General features: G+C 38.7%; 1 protein-coding gene across 1 annotated transcript in view; it reads left to right on the top strand.

Moving 5' to 3' along the window:
• The window catches only part of KEG (protein kinase KEG), a 255,984-nt gene that overhangs the window by 175,524 nt on the left and 58,422 nt on the right, over positions 1–22,038 (top strand). The window contains exons 8-9 of the mRNA XM_089385755.1: positions 13,085–13,206; positions 13,403–13,537. Of these exons, the coding sequence (XP_089241881.1) occupies positions 13,085–13,206; positions 13,403–13,537 (257 nt within the window). The remainder of the gene's footprint in view (positions 1–13,084; positions 13,207–13,402; positions 13,538–22,038) is intronic.

Here is a 22,038-nt window from a genome sequence, read left to right as displayed (position 1 = left end):
CTTTTCAACACTCTCTCTTAACTAGGGAGTTATTTATAATCTACACAAGGTACTTGGACATTCACAATTTGAAGAATTCTCATAAGAAAAGTCAAATTGGTAACCCATTTGTGTAGCATCATATCATCCAACATTGTCACATAGCAAGGCCTTGACTCTCTCCACTAGATTAGAGCTCAATGCTGGTGAGACCAATGATGTATAAACACCCTCATCATTGTCTCTCTCGGAACATACCCCACCATGGTTCTCTCAAAGTATGTTCCACCAAGACTATTCTTATCTTGGATTCCCAATCCTCAAATAATATCGGTCCTTTATGACTACTCTTATCTTAGCTGCCCTAACTGATCCTCAAAGAGTATCAGATGCCAGATGTTTACTCAATCCTCCATTTAGTCTTCCCAAGTGAAGACAAGAATGATGTGTCTATCTCTCCCTCTCAACTTAGGGAGGTCATATCTATTCCACTAAAGGAATCTACCCATTCTTATAAACAAGAATGCACCCAGGGTCCCTCTTAACTAGGGACTTGACCAAACTCCCTCTTGACCAGGGACTTACTTTTAGCAGCTCTTCAGGTGGAGATCATGGGACAACCAGTTGCTTGTAGAACTCCTTCCCTTTATGTCATGAATTTTTTCTTTGTCATAGAGTCTACATTTTTTGGGACTTCTTCATAGGGCACAAACTATCCATCACTTTCATCCATGAGTCATGTCATCATTTCTTTCATTGGAAAGTGATCCATTAGTCCATATATGGCCTTCCTTCATGCCATGTTGCCTTCTTCATATCATGTTTCCTTATGGACCTTTCATCCTGCGACATGACTGTCAGTTGTGGTATTCTTCCATAGTTCTTCCCTTAGTAGCCCTGCATAAGCCCATCTAGATGTCATTCAAAAATAAGAAATGTCAAGAAGAGAGCTATGGTGAAAGAAAGAGGCCGACTTGGTATCAGAGCTAAGGTGAAGATGAATCTTGTACCTTCCCTATTACATTGTAGAAGAGTAAAATATATGTTATGAAGCTACATGGGAGATGGTGGATCAGATGTGGGCTATGTATCCTTCTCTATTCGCCGGTTGAGCGAATGTTTTTGGTATATGTTTTTGTGTGATGTTTTGGTATATGTACATATGTATATGAACTGTGTTATAAAGCTCCAATAAGCGGTATGGGTGTCACGTTGGTTTTCTTGTCAACCAGTTGATCATTGTAAATATTGCATCGAGCTAAGTTATAAAGCTCTAGGTTGATCAGTATGTTTTTCTTCTCAGCAGTCTTGTTGGTTGTAGGTTGCCATTGAACACCGAGGATGGTGTTCCCCCAAGGGGGAGGGTTCTGTAACAACCCGAGTCAAAATTCCATGTAATAAAGTTAATAAAGACAAAATAATAACCAATGTCATGGGGCACGTATAATAATCATCTAAGTCTTGTACATTGTGTACAACAATATTGGTAGTACTATTGGACAGTAGTGCAGCATGTGTAGTAGCAATGGCAGAGATAGCAGCAGACAGAAGCAGTGGACAAAGGCAACATGAGTAGTAGTTGTAAGAGTAGTAGCAGTAGACAAATTAGTAAGCAGTGATTGTTGCAGCAGTCATGGTGGACAATAGTGGTACTTGAATGAAGCAGTGTAGCAACAACTTGATTGTATTTGGGTCATTGTCCCTTGTATAGGAGTCCAATCCTTTGGGAGCAATTTTGCTTCGTTATAGCTTGTTGGAAAACTCTTGGGAGTGTTTCACTTCCTTCCAGGTCTTCCTGGTAAAGTATTGTATGTACACTGTACACTACAAAATGCAACCCTTTGTTAAAGCCAAATCCCTTGTGTACTGCTCTTCATGTGATATGTTTTATGGTTTTATGATGATGCTCTGAATTGTCTTTAAGAATTAACCAATTGTGAAAAATAATAGGATACTTTGTTCTTCTTCCTTTAAGAGCTCTTGAAATAGGAAATGCATAAAGGTACAAGACTGCTCTTTCCCACGAAGATATCTTAATATGTTCTTGGCAACTATCCAGTGATCATGACGAGGCTCCAACTGAAAATGATTGAGGATGTTCACAACAAAGCATATATCTGGCCTAGTATTTACCAGATACATTAAAGAACCCACCAACTGACGATAGGAGGTAGGATCCATGAGACTTAAGTCAAATCTCCTCAACTTCTTGAGACTGATGATCATAGGAGTAGTCGTGGGCTTGGAATCCATCATCCCAAATTTCTGCAACAACTTGATGATATGCTTTCCTTGCCCCAAATATATCTCCCCAGGATTTTGCCATACTTCCAGACTTAAGTAATAGTGCATCATTTCTAGATCCTTCATCTCAAATTCAGCTGCGAGCATCTTCTTGCATTCTTGTATTCTTCTCTCCACACCTGTAATGAACAAGTCAACCACATACAATAGAATAATGATTGGCTCATTATTCACAACCTTGATGTAGAGATTTGGATCAACGAAACTCTTCATGAACCCAATTCTTAGAAGGTATGCATCCATTCTTGCATACCATGCCCTAGGAGCTTGCTTCAAACCATATAGGGTCTTCTTGAGTCTACATACATAAGTATCTTTGCCATTTACCTCAAAGCCTTCGGGCTGCTCATTTTATACTTCCTCATTGATGGTCCCATTCAGAAATGTTGTCTTCACATCCATTTGATAGATATTCCATCTCATTGTAGCAGCGAATGAAACCAAAGATCTAATGGTAGTATACCTTGTAGTGGGTGCAAAGGTTTCTTCATAATCTATCCCTTCGTTTTGAGAGAAACCCCTTGCAACAAATCTGGCCATGTATTTATCTATACTTCTATCAACATCATGCTTGATCTTGTAGATCCATTTTGAGGTTACAACCGATTTGTCACTAGGTCTAGGAACGATTTCCCAAACCCCATTCTTCATGATGGATTGATATTCTTCCTGCATAGCTTTTAAGTTTTTTCCATACTTCTTGATGAGCAACTTCTTCAAATGTAGATGGTTCTACTGCAATTAGTCTTGTCATATATGTAGCATATCAAGAATATCTCTGCGGTCTTCTGCTTTATCTAAAGGTTCCTTTCGCAACTCCCCACGCCCTTCAACATCTTCAAGAGTAGCTTTTAACCAATTTGGCCTCTTCCTTGCATTCGGTATGTCCACAGTAGGAATAGGCTCACTTGGTCCATCTTCTTCTTCTTGAATTGTAGAAGGGTTGTCGCGTTGTACTTCTTTTTCTTCAAATATAGGTAGATCTTCGTCATTGGAATCAATAGGTATATCCTTCGATCTTTTGTAGGCTTGATTTTCATCAAATATAACGTCTTTGCTTCAATGTATTTCCCTTCCATGATGTAGATTCTATATGCCTTGGAGGAAAGACTAAAGCCATTGAAGATCCCTTTGATGCTTGTAGAATATAGCTTCTTTCGTTTGCCCTTGGGGATGTGGATGTAGGCAGGATTCCCAAAGATTCGATGATGGTCCAAACTTGGCTTCTTCCCTGTGAATGATTCCTCGGGTGTCATAATTTCAAGAATCCTATGAGGACTTCTATTTTGAATATATACGATTGTCATTACTGCTTCTCCCCATAGAAATTTTGGTAAATCTTGATCAAGGAGCATTGTTTGTACACTTTCAATTGTCCTATTCTTTCTTTGGGCCACTCCATTTTGTTCGGGATAGTAGGGAACGATAAGATCCTTCTTAATTACTGCTTCTTTACAATATACAATCAATTATTTAGAAGTGTATTCCCCACCATTGTCGGATCTCAAAGTCTTTATTTTTCTTTCAGTTAGGGTTTCCACTTCACATCTAAACTCTTTGAATTTCTCAAATACTTCATCCTTTTTCTTGAGAAGGTAGAGCCATGTCTTTCTAGAGTGATCATCAATAAATGTTACATAGTAAAGATGACCTCCAAGTGATTTTTCAGACATGGGCCCACACACATCAGAATGTATGAGGTCTAATATTTCTTTAGACCTTGTTTCACTAGTTGAAAATGGTATTCTTGTATGTTTTCCCAAAGAGCATCCCTTGCAAACTCCACAATCTTCTTTGATATTAGGGATGCCATGAACTAGATGTTTAAGAGTGGGAATGACCTTGTAGTGAAGATGACCATATCTTCTATGCCATAGCTCAATAGGAAGTGATTTCCATATGAACTAGGGCTTGAGGAGGTGGTGTAATGACTCTATACAAGCTTCCTTCACGAACTCCAATAACCCTAGCTTTATCAATACTTGAATCTTTTCCCCAAACCAATACCTTTCCATCAACAAAAGAAACTCTATCCCCTTTATCTTCTAAGCAAGAAATTGAAAGCAAATTCTTTTTCAAACCTGGAACATATAATATGTTGTTGAGATGTAGTTTTGCTCCATTCTCCAGCTTCAAAGATGTTGATCCCATGCCTCTAACATCATAGCTTTTGTTGTCTCCCAATTCGACTACATGGGAGGATGGTTCTTTTGGTAGAGTTTATAGTTGTTTACTTTCCCCTGTCATATGCCTTGATGCTCCACTGTCAATGATACATGCATTATCATCATTAAGTGATCTTGTATGTGGAGCTAAGAACCCTTGACTTTTGACTTTTGACCTTGTTGAATAAGTAGTAGACCATCTTCTTGTAGAATTGAATCCCATTCTTATCATAGAGGGAGTAGTCAATTCCTTCAAGCCAACGAAGTGATCTTTAATCTTCTTTGACCCTACCTTTGATACCATGTTGAGATATCAAGCAGGGTTTGGAAAGTGACTGGTAGTAGTGATTGCAGAAGTATTGTTGTAGCAACAACCGTAGAGATTGAGGCAGTGACCTCCTCTGTGACATTATTGTAAACAATATTGACCTTGCACAATGATCTTGCATTATAATCCTTGATGACAGAAACATGACAATAGAACAATGATGCATGACTCTTCACAGTGACACATTGTCTACAACAATAGTCATCGTATTATCAGATAGTAGTGCAGCATGTGTAGCAGCAGTGGTAGAGATAGCAACAGACAAAAGCAGTCACGACATGAGTAGCATATGTAATAGTAGTAGCAGTGGACAGATTAGTAAGCAGTGATTGTTGCAACAATGATGGTGGACAATAGTGGTACTTGAGTGAAGCAGTGTAGCAACAACTTGATTGTATTTGGGTCATTGTCCCTGGTACAGGAGCCCAACTCTTTGGGAGCAATTTTGCTTCCTTCCAACTTGTTGGAGAACTCTTGGGAGTGTTTCACTTCCTTCTAGGTCTTCCTGGTAAAGTATTGTATGTACATTGTACACTACAAAATACAACGTTTTGTTAAAGCCAAATCCCTTGTGTACTGCTCTTCATGTGATATGTTTTATGGTTTTTTGATGATGCTCTGAATTGTCTTTAAGAATTAACCAATTGTGAAAAATAATAGGAAACACTGATTCACCCCCCTCTCAATATTTCCAACAATTAAAAATGTAACTAGGTTCGGTTTTCATTAAATGTATTTGTCAAAAGAATTTTTATTATTGCTACAACGACTTATTAAAGCATGGGTTTCATGCTTGGGTCATCATTTTATTAGTCAAAGTCTCCATTGTGGACTCCTAGGATTAATAAAGAGTCATTGTATATTTTATGGGACCCTTCTTGGGCTTTCAAATGATGTAAAAAGAATTATTTTTGAGTCAAAGATGAATTATGTAACCTTCACACCAAGTCAGCCTCAAAGAAGGCAATTCGACCTCATTGGAAGGCTATATATACAAGGTAGTTTGAATTCATTTGGAGTATCTCACTCTCTCACATATAGTTCGATATCTGAAGCTAGAAGCTGGGAAAAAGTGCGAAGGTGAAGGAGGCTAAAAGGAGTGCGAGTTTGGTCAAGAAGGAAGGGAAGGACAAAATCGAAGTTTTGGGATCTCTCTCTCTCTCTCTCTCTCTCGTGTGGGCTAATTTAGGAGATCAAAGTCTCCTTGTCAAAGTCGAAGCTGCTTTTGATGCTGAATGCTGCCAAGTCGAAGTTGCTAGTGTCGAAGTGCTGTTGCTACTAGGTAGAAGGTTGGATCGGAGAAGGAAATGCTGGCTTGGTGTGGAGGAGGTCTGTGTCTAGGTTGAAGAGTCTCAAGAATAACTATTAAAGGAAGAGATTTTGACTAGGTTTTCCCCTAGATAGGGGTTTTGTCGTGGCAGAGTGCCTACATCTTGTGTCTTGTGTCTTTGTGATCTTCACGCACACATAATTTGGTAATTGCTTGATGAAAGATAATATAACAAATAAGTAAAAGAAACCAACATAATTCATAAGTAACTATCAAGAAAGAGAAATCTAACCCTAATTCTACTAGCATTGATTTCTCAACAATATTTTCTTTATCTCATAAATACCTTGTTTGCTACTATTATTTTGGGCCACGTTTCAAAGTCACACTTGTTTTCTTGTTTTGTGCGACTTAGATGGTTCATTATTTCTATAGGTGTACATTATGTACTGTGTAGTGTTGAGAAAAATGGTACCAAGGAAGTGTTTCCTAGTGCATTGGCCTTTTGGCCTAGGAAAACACTTTAATGACCTTTTTGTCATGAGACATTATGAATTGTATTAATGTCATGGAGGTGGTACATGTGCTAGGTACTTTTAATAAAGTCACGTTATGTTTTAAATGTGACTTTAGTGAGAAAAAATACAAAGTGACTTTTATGTTTTAAAAGTGAATTTATGAGAGAAAAAAATGCATATGGTACAAAACATATTAAAGTGACTAGGAGTTCTTTAAGTGAGGGGGGACCACATGATAAAGGGGGTCAAGTGCGGGACTTGATTTCATCCATTGATCTCATGGGCTGAGATTTAATCTCAGCCCTTGATCACCAAGTTTAGGTTTTCCCTCTCTAATGAAAGACAAAATGAGAATAGGCAAGGGTTTCTTATTCATTATTATTAGGAGACTTGAGGAGAGGAGAGTAAGGAGAGCAAGGAGGAAGTTTTGATTGCAGAGGAGGACATCATATAGCAAAAGAAGGACAACATACAATCTTAGCACAACCCGAAATTTCTGGCACAAATCCTGAGAATTTCGGGCTAATAGTTTGGCTTAAGTTTCTTGGTATTTTTGGTTGAGATTCAAGCCAGAAGTCAGTGTTGGTTTATGGAGCAGCTTGGAGGGATTCTTAGTGTGTATCTAGCTATGGAGAAGGGAAGTTCGAACCACTGTCGTCAGCCATTTACATAGTCACAAAGGTTGAGAAAATAGCTGACAATTAGCACAAAATTCGAGGCTTGTTCCGACAATAATTTCTGGGTTTATCAACGTGGAGTTCGAGGCTCTAAAGGTGTGTTTTTTGAGGGAAGTTGGAGACATAATTCTCTACTATATTTCTTCTCTGTCCAACGCTTATCTCAAGCCACTGTCATCGGTTCTTGTGCACAAAAATCAAGCAAATCACAATTGAGTTTATGGCTATGAGAGAGGCTCAAATTTCTATGTAACCTAGCAGTGACATCATCAAACTTAAAGGGAGATAAGTTGGACTTTTCTCTACTGTGTATACATTTCCTTAAGCACAATCAAAATACTCCTTGAAGGCTAGTTTTCCCCTTGTGGGTTTTTCCGGTGACTTTAGACCAAAAACATTGTGTTAAATTTTTGAGTGTGCGCTTGCATAAATTTCTTGTATTAGTTGTTGAAGTGAAAAGAGTAGGTTAGTCTTTTGTTTCAAGTTGAATGCAAATTTACTTTTTTATTAGTCATATGTTATGATGGTGTTTGGGCATTAAACCTATGTAAAAACTTGAAACTGGGAAGGGCTCCAACGAGCAAAATTTTCTACATGGTGTTAGAGCGTGGAAAGCTCTAGATCTGAAAAAGGAAGCTTCAGATCTGAGGAAAACTTTCAGCTGATAAGAAGAACCAACAAGATACCTTTTGCTACAAGTCAGTAAACAATGAACCAAAACTACCTTCAGATATCCAGAGATTGGTTGTTGAGAGGGAGGTAGTTTTGGGGTTTACAGATTGAGATTTTGTGGGTGTTGTGAGGGTCATGGTGACTGGTATAAGGGTGAAAGGACAGATTGGTAGTAACATAAAACTTTGGCCCTTGGAAGGAGAGGATGATGCTTTTGTTTGAGTAGTTGGAGGTATGGGACATTGTGGAGAATGCCGTGCAACCTCCTACAGATTCTTTTCAGTTTAGTGAGTTCAACAAGAAGAATGTAAAAGTGGAGAGAATCATTCTCGATGCCATCAGAGACCACATATTCCCTGATGTGACCAGGAAAAGGTTTGCCTACGAGATGTGGGAGTTCCTAGTCACACTACACCAAAGTTCCAATGAGAACAAGAAGATGGTGTTGAGGCAGAAGCTAAGAAACACCAAGATGACCAAGACCGACAATGTGACCTCATACCTCACCAAGATCACATAGGTGAGAGATGAGTTGTCTGTGGTGGGAGAGGCTATCCTTGAGGACTAGTTGGTCAGGATAACACCAATCAATGGGATAACACCAATCAATAGGAGGAGTTCGAAGAGTGGCGGCTAGAGTGGTGGAGTAGATGAGGAGGAAAATGTTTCCCTTTTGACTAAGGGCAAGAAAAAGAAGGGGTCCACTAGAGGGGCCAAGCAGCAGAAGGAGGAAGAGAAATCCGAGAAGGACATGAGCAAAGTGAGATGCTTTGCTTGTGGAAAGTTGGGTCACTATGCATCCAAGTGTCCCAAAAAGAAGGAGAAGAAGAAGGACATGGCAACATTAGCTAAGGTGGAGGAGTTCATCTCAAGATTTGATTCATTTGCATTAGTAGTGAGTTTAGCCACTAGTGCTACATTCATGAGTGTTTGGCTTATATATAGTGGAGTATCTTGCCATATGACTGGAGTGAGGGAGCATTTTACGAGCCTTCAGAGGGTGTAGACTTGGAGATGACACTAGGGTCAGAGCAACAAGAGTGGGGACTATATCCTTTCAGAGGGAGTCATTGCCACCTCTGAATGTGGGGGAAGTCCTATACCTACTGGGGTTGAGGAGGAACCTGATATCAGTTTCCTATATTGAGGAAAGGGGATATGTTGCAGTGTTCTAGGATGGATAGGTGTTGATGTATCCTATGGGATCTAGCGTGGCATCTGCTAGAGTGATTGGTGTCTATGAGGGGAGATTTTACAGGTTCATGTTTTAGCTTGCTAGGATCGTGAGGAGGTCTTAGGAGGTTGATTAAGTGGAGTAGCAAGCTCCTGGGCAAGGGAGTGCATTGTAAGTTTCAGAGTCCACAGGTATAGGTTCATAGGGGTCGAGGATCACTGACCTCAGGGGGGACAGGTTCATAGAGTCCGGTATCACCGAGTGTAGGATCACCAAGTGTAGGATTACCAGGTGCAGGATCTCAGAGTACAGGATCACTACAGGCTACAGGGGCATTTCATCAGGGCCGCAAGTGTTAGGGGATGGAGATGAGGTTCCCTCACTTGTGTAGGAGACTTCTTTAGGGAAGAGGAAGCCAAGAAGGCTTTATGGTACCTTGAAGGAAGCACGAGTCAATGAAGGAGAGCATACCACCAAAGAGGTTGGGTCGTGATGTAGCAAGAATAGTGGGTGACAAGATGGTACCAAGGGGTGAGCATATCCACTTCAAAGATAAAATTGGAGTGGTGTGAAACAACTTCCTCGGTAAGAGGGAGTGTTGAGAAAAATGTTGCCAAGGAAGTGTTTCCTAGTGCATTGGCCTTTTTGCCTAGGAAAACACTTTAATGACCTTTTTTTCATGAGACATTACGAGTTATATTAATGTGATGGAGTTAAGTCATTTTAATAGGAGGTACAAGTGCTAGGTACTTTTAATAAAGTCACTTTATGTTTTAAATGTGACTTTAGGGAGAAAAAGTTCAAAGTGACTTTTATGTTTTAAAAGTGACTTTATGAGAGAAAAAATGTACATGGTACAAAACATATTAAAGTGATTAGGAGTGGGGAACCACATGAGAAAGGGGGTCATGGGCTGAGATTTAGTCTCAGCCGTTGATCACTAGGTTTAGGTTTTCCCTCTCTAATGAAAGACAAAAAGGGAAAAGGCAAGGGTTTCTTATTCATTATCATCATGAGACTTGAGGAGAGGAGAGCAAGGAGGACAGCATACAGCAAAAGGAGGACAGCGTACAGTCCCAGCACAGAACCCGAAATTTCTGGCACAAATCCTAAGAATTTCGGGCTAGCAGTTTGGCCGAAGTTTCTTGGTATTTCTGGCCGAGATTCAAGCCAGAAGTCAGTGTTGGTTTGCGGAACAGCTGGGAGGGATTCTCAGCGTGTATCTAGCTGTAGAGAAGGGAAGTTCAAACCACTGCCATCAGCCATTTACACAGTCAGAGAGGCTGAGAAAATAGCTGACAGTTAGCATGAAATTCGAGGCCTGTTCCTGCAATAATTTCTGGGTTTATCAGCATGGAGTTCGAGGTTTTAGAGGCGTGTTTTTCGAGGGAGGTTGGAGACAGAATTCTCTGCTATATTTCTGCTCTAGCCAGCACTTATCTCAAGCCACTGTCATTGGTTCCTGTGCACAGAAATCAAGCAAATCAAAACTGAGTTTATGACTGTGAGGGAGGCTTGAATTTCTATGTAACCTGGCAGTGACATCATCAAACTTAAAGGGAGATAAGTTAGACTTTTCTCTGCTGTGTATAAGTTTCCTTAACAGCATTGTGTTTCCTTGAGTGGGTCTAATTGTTAAGAGCATCTGTTTCCTTCTAAGAGGTCACAGGTTCAAAACCAGAGAATGTATGCCTTCGTAGACTTAGCAGTCAAATCACTGCGCGGAGGTGGGTCCTTTGCCCCACAAACAAGAAGGTCTCATACACCAATTTGGTGTCTAGCTTGGCCGTGACCTTAAAATTGGATAATAATAATAATAATAATAATAATAATCAAATACTCCTTGACCACTGGTTTTCCCCTTGTGGGTTTTTCCGGGGTCTTTAGACCAAAAACACTCTGTTAGTCTTTTGTTTCAATTTGAATGCAAATTTAATTTTTATATTAGTCATATGTTATGATGGGGTTTGGGCATCAAACCTATGCAAAAACTTGAAACTGGGAAGGGCTACGGCAAGTAAAAAATTTCTTCATGTAGTGAGTCAAAGATAGCTATGGCACTATCACTTGAAGTTTATTAGTCACTGTGGTAAAGCTTATTAGTCACTATGATGTAGTCTGAAGTCTGGGAATTTATTTCTAGGGATTTCAAAACTGGTATTCATTCAACACAGAGGAAACATGACTATATTTTTTCAGTGGTGTGTTTTATCTCTGAAAGGGCCATCTTTTTGTCTTTAAGTAAACCATTAGTGCACCATATGTTGTAGTCAAACTATTCTTCTAAAATGTACTTTCTCAATATGAATCGCAAACCAGCATCATTTGTAATCTCAATTCCTTATACAATTTTAGGGATGTGGAAAATGCTAGGTTGCTAATTACAGTCTTCCACTTCCTGGAGAATGCTAGGTTGCTAATCACAGTCTTCCACTTCCTATAAATTGATGGTGCCATTCAAAACCCATGTTCACATTTGATGATTAAGTAAAGATTTCAACTAACATGGACATGTGCCTTCATGTGATACGAGCAGCTACAGCATGTTTCCCCATTTGGCCATGGGCTATTCAACTTTTGAAAATTTTAATGAGTTTCAATCTCTAGCATCATATGAAATATGTAGGCAGTCACAGCCAGATCAATTCTGTTCCAAAGAAAGCAGTTGGGAAAAGCCACCAAATTTCTTAAGCAGTTGGCTGGGATTGATATGAATGGGACGGACATTCCTCATAACACACAAGCAAAGTGCTAAGGTCACTTCAGTGCAAGATACCTGATTCCACATCATTTTCATGTCAGCAATAAAGTCTGGTTACACGTTGACAGAAAAAGGTGTAGGAAACAACAACATAACAAGGCCAAACCTAAATATGGACCCTATGTTATCCTAGATTGGAATCCTAGATTGGCAAACAACATTGGCATTCATGATGTAGTTATTGTCAAGAACCTCAAATTATGTGATGTTTGAACCAATGTTGCAAACATTGGCATCGGGATAAAATTGGCAAGTGTCCGGAAAACCAAAAAATCATAAAAATTGAGAAAATATCAGCAAAAATTGGTAAACATTGGAAAAATTAAGATACCATCAAAATATCGGTGAAAATCAGTAAACATTGGCTAGGCGAAAAAATCGTGATTTGCAATTTTTTCGCAATAAAATCAGGATGTTTGCAACACTGGTTTGAACTTTCTGACTTGGAAGAGGATGCCCCCATTCTACACCTATGCGGTGCTGTTCTAGAATCTTGTCTTCTACTGTCTGTTTTCAGAGGATATGTGGTTCAATACCAACACAAGAACCACAAAAGGACGAAGATAAGGATAATTTTTGGCCATGAATAGAAACTCTCATCTCAAGGATATCCCAACCTACATTCTAGTAACAAGTACCCCATCTTCAGAATGATTTGGACATAGTTTTTTTCTTTAGCAAGAGGGATATGATGAATACTCAATGATCAGTCCATCTTATTCCTAACTGTAATATGTTATTGTATTTTATTATAGTAATTTAAAAAGTGTATATCATGTGCAAGTATATGTAGATTTCTATCTCAACCCTATAATTAAGGAAATAGTAGGTTAGAGATTCAAAGATTAACTGCTTGATGGCAAAAGAAGACATGCGGCCCTCTCATGAGATGTTTTATTTGTTCTCGAGTGAGATTTTCTCTGTGTACATTCATTCCTAATTTGAGAATGCAATCATTGATTCTCAGAGCAAGTTTTGGTTTTCTTAGACTCATTTAGGTCTGTTCAGTTCTTCTCACCTTATCTCCATATGTGAACTATGCCAATTAAACTGAAAATTGATACGATGTTTGATTGGTGGTGACTTATGCCAGGTGTTTTAATTCACTCCTTGAAGGTTAATAATAGGAAATAGTCCATTTAGACTATGAAATGTATGATGGTGCTTCTTTGTGTTTTGAAATATTTTATTGGAAAATCATCTGTCTTGATGAATTGGTTGGTTTGGTGCTTACAGAATGCAGAGAATTGGTCAGAATTTTGATTACTTCAGGGGCAGATCCAAAAGCCCAAGATGCACTGCGAGGACAAACTGCTCTACATGCAGCAGCAATGGCTAATGATGTGGAAATGGTGAAGGTATGTTGTCTGGCTTGTTATTTCTAGCCTTGATATTCATTAGAGGATTTAGCTTTCTAAGTTCTGGTCAATATCAACAAAAAATTTGTAAAATTTACAGTTTTTAAGCATATTTGAGTTACAGAATTCTGATAGGCTGTCTTTGCAACAGCCTCATCTAAAGTGCAATTTAATAGTTACTTCTCTCCTGTTACAGATCATCTTGGATGCAGGTGTTGATGTTGATATTAGAGATGTACACAATACAACACCTCTTCATGTTGCTTTAGCTAGGGGTTCAAAGTCATGTGTAGGCCTGCTTTTAGAAAGTGGGGCAAATTGCAACTTACAGGTAATAACCTAATCCTTGGTTAGAGGTGCACTATATATCTCCTTCAAACTGTTGCTTTGGTTTGTGTGTTTATATGTAGTAATCATGCCTCTTGATATCACATGATCAGTTTCTTGTACTAAGATATTTATGAATCTGTGTTTTTGTATGATTGGATCAAGGTAATAAGCTGTAGCCATTAAGTAGATGTATATGCAAAAGGAAGAAAAAAAGTAAACAAGTATGATTATATTGCTTCTGAAATACGTGATTCAGTATAACAATCAGTTTTCTACAATGATAATGCAAAGTGGTCAGGGAGGCCCAGGTTTTGGAGGAGAACAAACAAATAAATGTATATGCCATAATTTGTGCTCTGGCTCACCAGACCTTGTTGGTTTCTTGTATTTTTGAAGCTTAGATTTGATGGTTATGTTTATTATATGTTACGGGCATGGAGTCACAAGTATGCGGTGGCTTTTTCTTTTGGCTTATGCAGACTCCAACTTGTTATAAGCTCATGCAAACAAAGGGAAATCCATTGTTTTCATTGCCATGATTCGATAACATTCTGAGGATGATGTGACCATTTTCCATCAAGTAAACAAAGGGAAATCCATTGTTTTCACTGCCATGATTCATCTCATGAGATACATCTATCTTTGTTTTGATATGATTTTGTATCATTCTATTAGATCTTATGAGTCAGGACAAATATCATATTTCAATATCGATATCTGAGGTATTGCTTGACATCTTATACATCTCATATGTCATTTTATGTAGCAATGTGTTTGTTTGATGTTGATGTTATTATATAAGTTGAAAAATTGAAAACAATGATTATTTTTGTATTCTTTTCATGTTTCCCAATGGTTTCTGATATTTTCCCTGATATTGCCGATAATTTAAAGTTGGACCCCCGATGATAATCTGCTGATAACAATAAATGTAACATTGATGTCAATAGTGAATTTCCTCTAGGACAACCAGTGCATGGGACCAGCCAGTATAGATTGGACAAAGTTAATCACATGCCTTTCATCAGCACAGGAACATAAGGCATTAGTGCAAGGATTTAGTTAGTATGACCACTTAAATTGTCAAACTAACAATGACGCATCAACCTTGTGCCACCTAGTAGATGCACTTGTGTTTGGGAGTTCACATCCAGTCAGATAATTGCCACAGAAATGTCTGCTGCAATAATTTAATAATTCAACCTAAGAAGCCCTATTGACAGGTTTACTTTAAGTGTTCCACAAGAAAGAGGTTACAAGCCATTCTCATAGTTCAAAAACATAACAAAAGTGCCATAAATGCCCACAAGTGTGGGAGAAAATCCTCCTCAAGCATGATATCATCCTCCAAATGAACTCTAAATGCCACAAAATGGTGTCATATGGGCTAGTGATTGCTGCATACTCCAAGGTGTATCTCCTAGATCACATGCATGCCTCCAAAGTGCTTCTATGCCAACATGTCATCTCCATGATGCCCAATGTCACCCTCAAAAGTGCAAGAGGGGTGATGTGGCACTCTCTAACCCAAGCGGTAAGGCTCCAAAGTGGTGTGCAAGCCCTCCCTTATCGTCACAAGGATGACCATCATCATCCGGGTTTCAGAACAAGTGAGGCCCATCAAACAGTCTCAAGGCCAACTTGGGGGCATCCTGGGTCCACTGGACACATCATTAACATCACCAACACCAAGCTTCCCAGGCTCAAAATTTTAGCATCTAGGTGTCCTTTAGAGTGTCAAGCATCCTATGGGGTCATCGAGTAGCCCAATGCTCTCTTATGGATAGGAAACACTGCATTAACAAGGTGATACTTTCTCTCGGTAATGGGTAAAACGACCTCTTCTGCTCTGTTGGGAAAGTGGGGCAATCACCTCAAGAGGCCTTCAATGTTGTGATGAGAAACGCCAAACAAAACCCTCTTAGGATCAAGTGAAAATCAACAATTGTTAGGTACAATAACCATGGATGCATCATAGTGGACCATACTTAATGCTAGGTGCACAATAATACTTCTGTTGTGATGAGAACCACCTGACAAAACCCTCTCAAGATCAATTGAAAATCAACAATTATTAGGTGCAATAACCATAGATGCGTCATAGTTGACCATACTTATGGTAGGGGCACAATTATACTTCACACAAAGATCACCTTCAAATATCTAACTAGGTTGAGTCACATATAAGTGTTCCTTCCTTATGTTAGGGATGGTTAGGTAGATAACCCTATTAGGTCAGGTGTTTCCAACCCCTTAGAGTGTTGAAATATGTAACTTGGTTTGGTCTTCATAATGACGTGTAATTATGATTTTATGTATTTAATGAAAAGAAAATAAATTTATTGTAAGTCTTGAGGCATGGGTTTCATGCTCAAGAGAATTTATTTTATAGGTCAAGCACCAATTGAATGCCTCTAGGTTTGTTATAAAGTCATAGTTATTGTCATGTATGAATGACCCATTTGGGCATGTTGCATATTGTAAAGGAAAATTTATTGAGTCATAATCAAGTCAAAAGACCCTCCAAGACCTTGTCATGGCACAAAGTTCAAGCCGACCTAAGGGAACTTCTAGTCGGCCTAAAGGAAGAAATTTGACCCTATGTGAAGCCTATATAAAGGAGACCTCGACCTCAGTTGGAAGACACACTCTCACTCACACAAGTTCAATCATAGAGATGAAACAAAGTGCGAAGAAGATGAGATCGAAAAAAGGAGAAGAAGTCGAAGTTTTGGGTTTTGTTTTGGGCTACTTCTCTCCGCACATGCGAAGGAATTAGGGCAGATTTTGTTGCAGTGAAGCCGAAGTGAAGTTAGGTCACCAAGAAGAGTTATTTTGGAAGCCGAATTATCTAGGAAAGAGAATCTACCTAAGCGAAGAAGTGAAGTTGCAGTTTCTAGGTAAAATCGAAGTTGCAGTTTCTGGGCAAGTCGAAGTTGCAGTTTCTAGTTCAAGTAGAAGTTGCAGTGGTAGGATAGGTCGAAGTTGCTGGAAAGAGGAGCTACTCAAAGAAGGAGCATTGACTTGGTCTTGGAAGGGTTCTTGGTCAAGGGTCTAGGTCTTGGAATTCGTCAATTGAAGATTATATAAGAAGAAGAATTCATTGGGTTTTCCTCTCAATCTTGGAGAGGTTTTGGCCCTGGTTGATTGCCTACATCTTGTGTCCTTTGTCTCATTGTTCTTTATGGTTTGATAGTTGTTTGATGAAGAAGAACACATAATAATAATCAAGTACAAGAAGAACCTAATTAAGAAAAGTGAAAAGTCCTCACAAGCAATTATCATTATAAGAGAAATCATCTAATTCCTACTGCCCTAGATTTCTCAACATGGTATCAGAGCTAAGGTAACAAGTCAAGGAAGGGCAGCTCAATAAAGGACACTCAAGGATCAAAGTTTGGGAAAAGTATCAAGGACATCAAAGCATGAAAAGGATTCCCTCATCTCCAAGGCATTTCAAGGACAAGGATCACATCATCATTTTGAAGATAGTCAAAACCCCAGTGCGATCAAAGGAGCATTCTTGAGATCCACACTCAATCATCACCTCAAAGAAGGAGATCCCAAAGACCCTATCTCTACTGAAGAAAGGATGGAATTGGATTTGAAGCATCTTGAAGACTACTCATCCAAGGGTAGCTAAATCAAAGGCATTGTCATCAATCTCCCTCTCTTTGAAGCAAAGGATTATCCTTGAAGAAGATCATCCAAGAAGCATCAAGACACCATCAAGAAGTCGTCAATCATCATCAACAAAGGGATCAAGTTGAAGAGTTTATCTTCACTTGACGAGTAAGTATCTTTATTCCTATAATTAAATTTAGTAAAATGACTTCATTTTGGAAGGATATCAACAAGTTGGTTGGGTCATCGAACCTCCTTGCATGGAAAAGGAGGATAGACTTAGTTCTCAAGGAAAATGAAGTTATTGATAATGTCAATGGCAAAGTCTCCAAAGCATTTGACGGGAAAAGACTATCTAAATATATGAAAAAGTAAATTAGGGCTCAAAGGATTCTTATAGAATCCATCAAGGATTCCTTATCCCTTATGTAGTTGAGTTGGAGACACCAAAAGATATGATAAGCTAGTAGAACCATTCAATGAAAGTACGCCAGGAAAAATCATTTCAGTAAGATCTGATCTATACAAATTGAAAGCATCAAAGAATGAAGGGATATCTACATGTCTCACAAAATCATCTCAAATAAGGAATTGACTTCAAGGTCTAGGAGAGATGATATATGATAAAGAAATGATTACCATTGTTTTAAATACTGTAAGTCATGAACAAGGAAACCTTGTATCAAAGGTCTATGAAGAGGAGAAAGTTATCCCATTCAATAATTTGTGGTCACTATGCAAGATCAAAGAAAACAAGTTAAAGGCAAAAAGTGATACATGATCATATGAGTAGGGTGAAACGTTTGTTGTCATGTCAAGAAGCAAAGGGAAATTTGACAAGTTTGGTCCTCAGAAAAAGAAGAAGATCAATATGTCTCAGATCCAATGCTATGGATGTCAAGGATATGGGCATTACAAGAGAGACTGTCGTAAGCTCAAGAAGGACAACAACAAACAAAGAAGGGAAGAAGCCGATATTACTAAAGAAGTGGAAGAAGTTGAAAAGAAGAAATTCAAGGAGGAGGAAGTAAAAGATCTCTACTGTTATTGAGATAAGTTTTCCTCACCTAGTTCTTCTCAAGTTTATGTTTTTTGTTATAGAGTATAACTATCATGTTAAGAATCATTAGAAGCATGTTAGGATGCATCATGTTAGGAGATGGCATCATAGAAGCATACAATTGAAAGCAAGAGCTCGTGACATCATCATAAAGAAGCATGAAAGATAGCTGAAATAGAAGTCTATGGTTGTCACCTATAAAAGGATATAGCTCTTGGTAACCTCATTAGAAGCATAAGTAGTACTTATGGGAAAATAAAAGTCATCTAGCACAGAGCTCATCATACATCATACTAAAGGAGCATTTGCAGAATGAGGATGATCAAGATACTCTGTTGGAATCTTCATTGGAAGGATAACCTGCTAGAAGAAGCAAGTGTCTCACCGAGAATTCCAACTTGTATGGAATTCAGGGGATGATGCTATGATAACAAAAGAAGTGAAGTAGGTCAATCAAGGAAGTTGTTGAAGGATGTGTAGATGACCTAAAAGAAGAAATGAGGTATGTATGCACATATATTAAGTAATGTCATATGGTTGTAGATATTATGAATGCTCTACCCTGAGAGCATGATCAAAAGAAAGGATCACCTCATTTGGAAGGATGTAGGAAGGCATAGTTCACACATTGACTAGATGAAATCAACATAATATGTCCTCATATGAAATATGAGGTGGTTGACAAATTTAGAGGAACTATGATTGGAAGTTTTTGGAAGAAAATATGTGAAGAAAGAAAGGAAGAGATCATGAAAAAGGCAATCAACATCCAAGGACTGAAAAATTTGACTATGATATCTCCATGAAAGATATGAAGACCCCGATGAGGTCTGAAAAAGAAAGAGACCCTTGACAATGCATATCTTTTGCAGATGTGTCAATATGTAAGTAGGATGTCGATGCAAACAGGAAGCTGTCATGATGAAAGACCATCACAAAGGAATGATGACATGACTAACATGACTCATGGATGAAAGTGATGGATGGTCGGCGCCCTACGAAGAAGTCCCAAAAACATGAAGACTTCTGAATAAAGAAAAGAAGTTCATGATATTGTAAGGAGGAGTTCTTCAAGCAGCTGGTTGTCCCATGATCTCCACCTAAAGAGCTGCTGTAGGTCCCTAAATAAGAGGGAGCCTAGAAACAAGTTTCTAACATGGTAGAAACTTGGAAGAATATTCCTAAGCCAAGAGGGAACTTAGGTACATTCCTTCATTGGAATAGGTATATCCTCCCTAATTAAGAGGGGAGATAGACACATCATTCTTGTCTTCACTTGGGAAGACAGAATGGAGGATTAGGTAAGCATCTGGTATCCGATACTCTTTGAGGATGTGTTAGGGCATCCAAGATGAGAGTAGTTGTAGAGGAACGATATTCTTTGAGGACTGGGAATCCAAGATAAGAATAATCTTGGGGGAACACACTGTGACAGAACCTGGGTGGGGTATGTTCCGAGAGAGACAATGATGAAGGTGTCTATAAATCATTGATCTTGCTAGCATTGTGCTCTGATCTTGTGGAGAGATAGAGTTGTTAGTGAAGGCCTTGCTATATGACAATGTTGGATGATATGATGCTAAACAAATGGATTACCAATCCGACTCTTCTTATGAGAATTCTTCGGATTGAGAATGTCCAAGTACCTTGTATGGATTATGAATACCTCCCTAGTTAAGAGGGAGCGTTGAAATATGTAACTAGGTTCCGTCTTCATAATTACCGTGTAATTATGATTTTTTGTATTTAATGAAACGAAAATAAATTTATTGTAAGTCTTGAGGCATGGGTTTCATGCTCAAAATAATTTGTTCTATAGGTCAAGCACCCATTGAGTGCTTCTAGTTTTGTTATAAAGTCATTGAGTCATTGTCATGTATGAATGACCCATTTGGGCATGTTACATATTGTAAAGGAAAATTTATTGAGTCATAATCAAGTCAAAATACCCTCCAAGACCTCATCATGGCACAAAGTTCAAGTCGGCCCAAGGAAACTTCTAGTCAACCTAAAGGAAGCAATTTGACCCTATGTGAAGCCTATATAAAGAAGACCTCGACCTCATTTGGAAGACACATCATCACTCACACAAGTTCATTCATAGAGATGAAAAGAAGTGTGAAGAAGAGGAGATCGAAGGAAGGGGAAGAGGTCAAAGTTTTAGGTTTTGTTTTGGGCTACTTCTCTCCACATGTGTGAAGGCATTAGGGCACATTTTGTTGCAGTGAAGCCAATGTGAAGTTAGGTCACCAAGAAGAGTTCTTTTGGAAGTCGAATTATGTAGGAGAGAGAATCTACCTAAGCAAAGAAGAGAAGTTGCAGTTTCTAGGCAAAATCGAAGTTGCAGTCGAAGTTGTAGTTTTTGGTTGTAGTCGAAGTAGTTGTTTCTGGATGCAGTTTTTGGGCAAGTCGAAGTTGTAGTTTCTAGGGAAAGTCAACGTTGCAGTTTCTGGGCAAGTCGAAGGTGAGGTTGCAAGATAGGTCGAAGTTGCTGGAAAGAGGAGCTACTCAAAGGAGGAGCATTGACTTGGTCTTGGAAGGGTTCTTGGTCAAGGGTCTAGGCCTTGGAATTCATCAATTGAAGATTCTATAGGAAAAAGAATTCATTGGGTTTTCCTCTCAAGCTTGGAGATGTTTTGGCCCTGGCTGATGGCCTACATCTTGTTTCCTTTGTCTCATTGTTCTTTATCTTTTGATAGCTGTTTGCTGAAGAAGAACACATAATAATAATCAAGTACAAGAAGAAGCTAAATAAGAAAAGTAAAAAGTCCTCACAAGCAGTTATCATTATAAGAGAAATCATCTAATTCCTACTGCCCTAGATTTCTCAACATGGTATCGGAGCTAAGGTAATAAGTCAATGAAGGGCAGGTCAATAAAGGACACACAAGGATCAAAGTTTGGAGAAAGTATCAAGGACATCAAATCATTGATCTCGCTACCATTGTGGTCTGATCTTGTTGAGAGGTAGAGCTATTAGTCAAGGCCTTCCTATATGACAATGCTGGATGATATGATGCTCAACAAATGTATTACCAATCTGACTCTTCTTATGAGAATTCTTCAGATTGAGAATGTCCAAGTACCTTGTATGGATTATGAATACCTCCCTAGTTAAGAGGGAGTGTTGAAATATGTAACTAGGTTCGGTCTTCATAATGACATGTGTAATTATGATTTTATGTATTTAATGAAAATAAAATAAATTTATTGCAAGTCCTGAGGCATGGATTTCATGGTCAAGAGAATTTATTTTATAGGTAAAGTGCCCATTTGGTGCTTCTAGGTTTGTTATAAAGTCATTGAGTCATTGTTATGTATGAATGACCCATTTGGGCATGTTACATATTGTAAAGGAAAATTTATTGAGTCATAATCAATTAAAAAAACCCTCCAAGGCCTCGTCATTGCACAAAGTTCAAGTCGGCCTAAGGAAACTTCTAGTCGGCCTAAAGGAAGCAATTTGACCCTATGTGAAGCCTATATAAAGAAGACCTCGACCTCATTCAGAAGACACACTCTCACTCGCACAAGTTTGATCATAGAGACGGAAAAAGTGTGAAGAAGAGGAGATTGAAGGAAGGAGAAGAAGTCAAAGTTTTGGGTTTTGTTTTCGGCTACTTCTCTCCACATGTCTGAAGGAATTAGGGCAGACTTTGATGCAGTGAAGCTGAAGTGAAGTTAGGTCACCAAGAAGAGTTGTTCTGGAACCCGAATTCTCTAGGAGAGAGAATCTACCTAAGTGAAGAAGAGAAGTTTCTAGGCAAAATCGAAGTTGCAGTTGCAGTTTCTAGATGCAGTTTCTGGGCAAGTTGAAG

This window comes from Pinus tabuliformis, chromosome Q, assembly GCF_031772625.1.
Source record: "Pinus tabuliformis cultivar Carrire ecotype Pingquan chromosome Q, CPIR1, whole genome shotgun sequence".
NCBI classification, from domain to species: domain Eukaryota; kingdom Viridiplantae; phylum Streptophyta; class Pinopsida; order Pinales; family Pinaceae; genus Pinus; species Pinus tabuliformis.
Note: the sequence above shows the minus strand (reverse complement) of the source record. Positions and strands in the feature narration are given on the sequence as shown.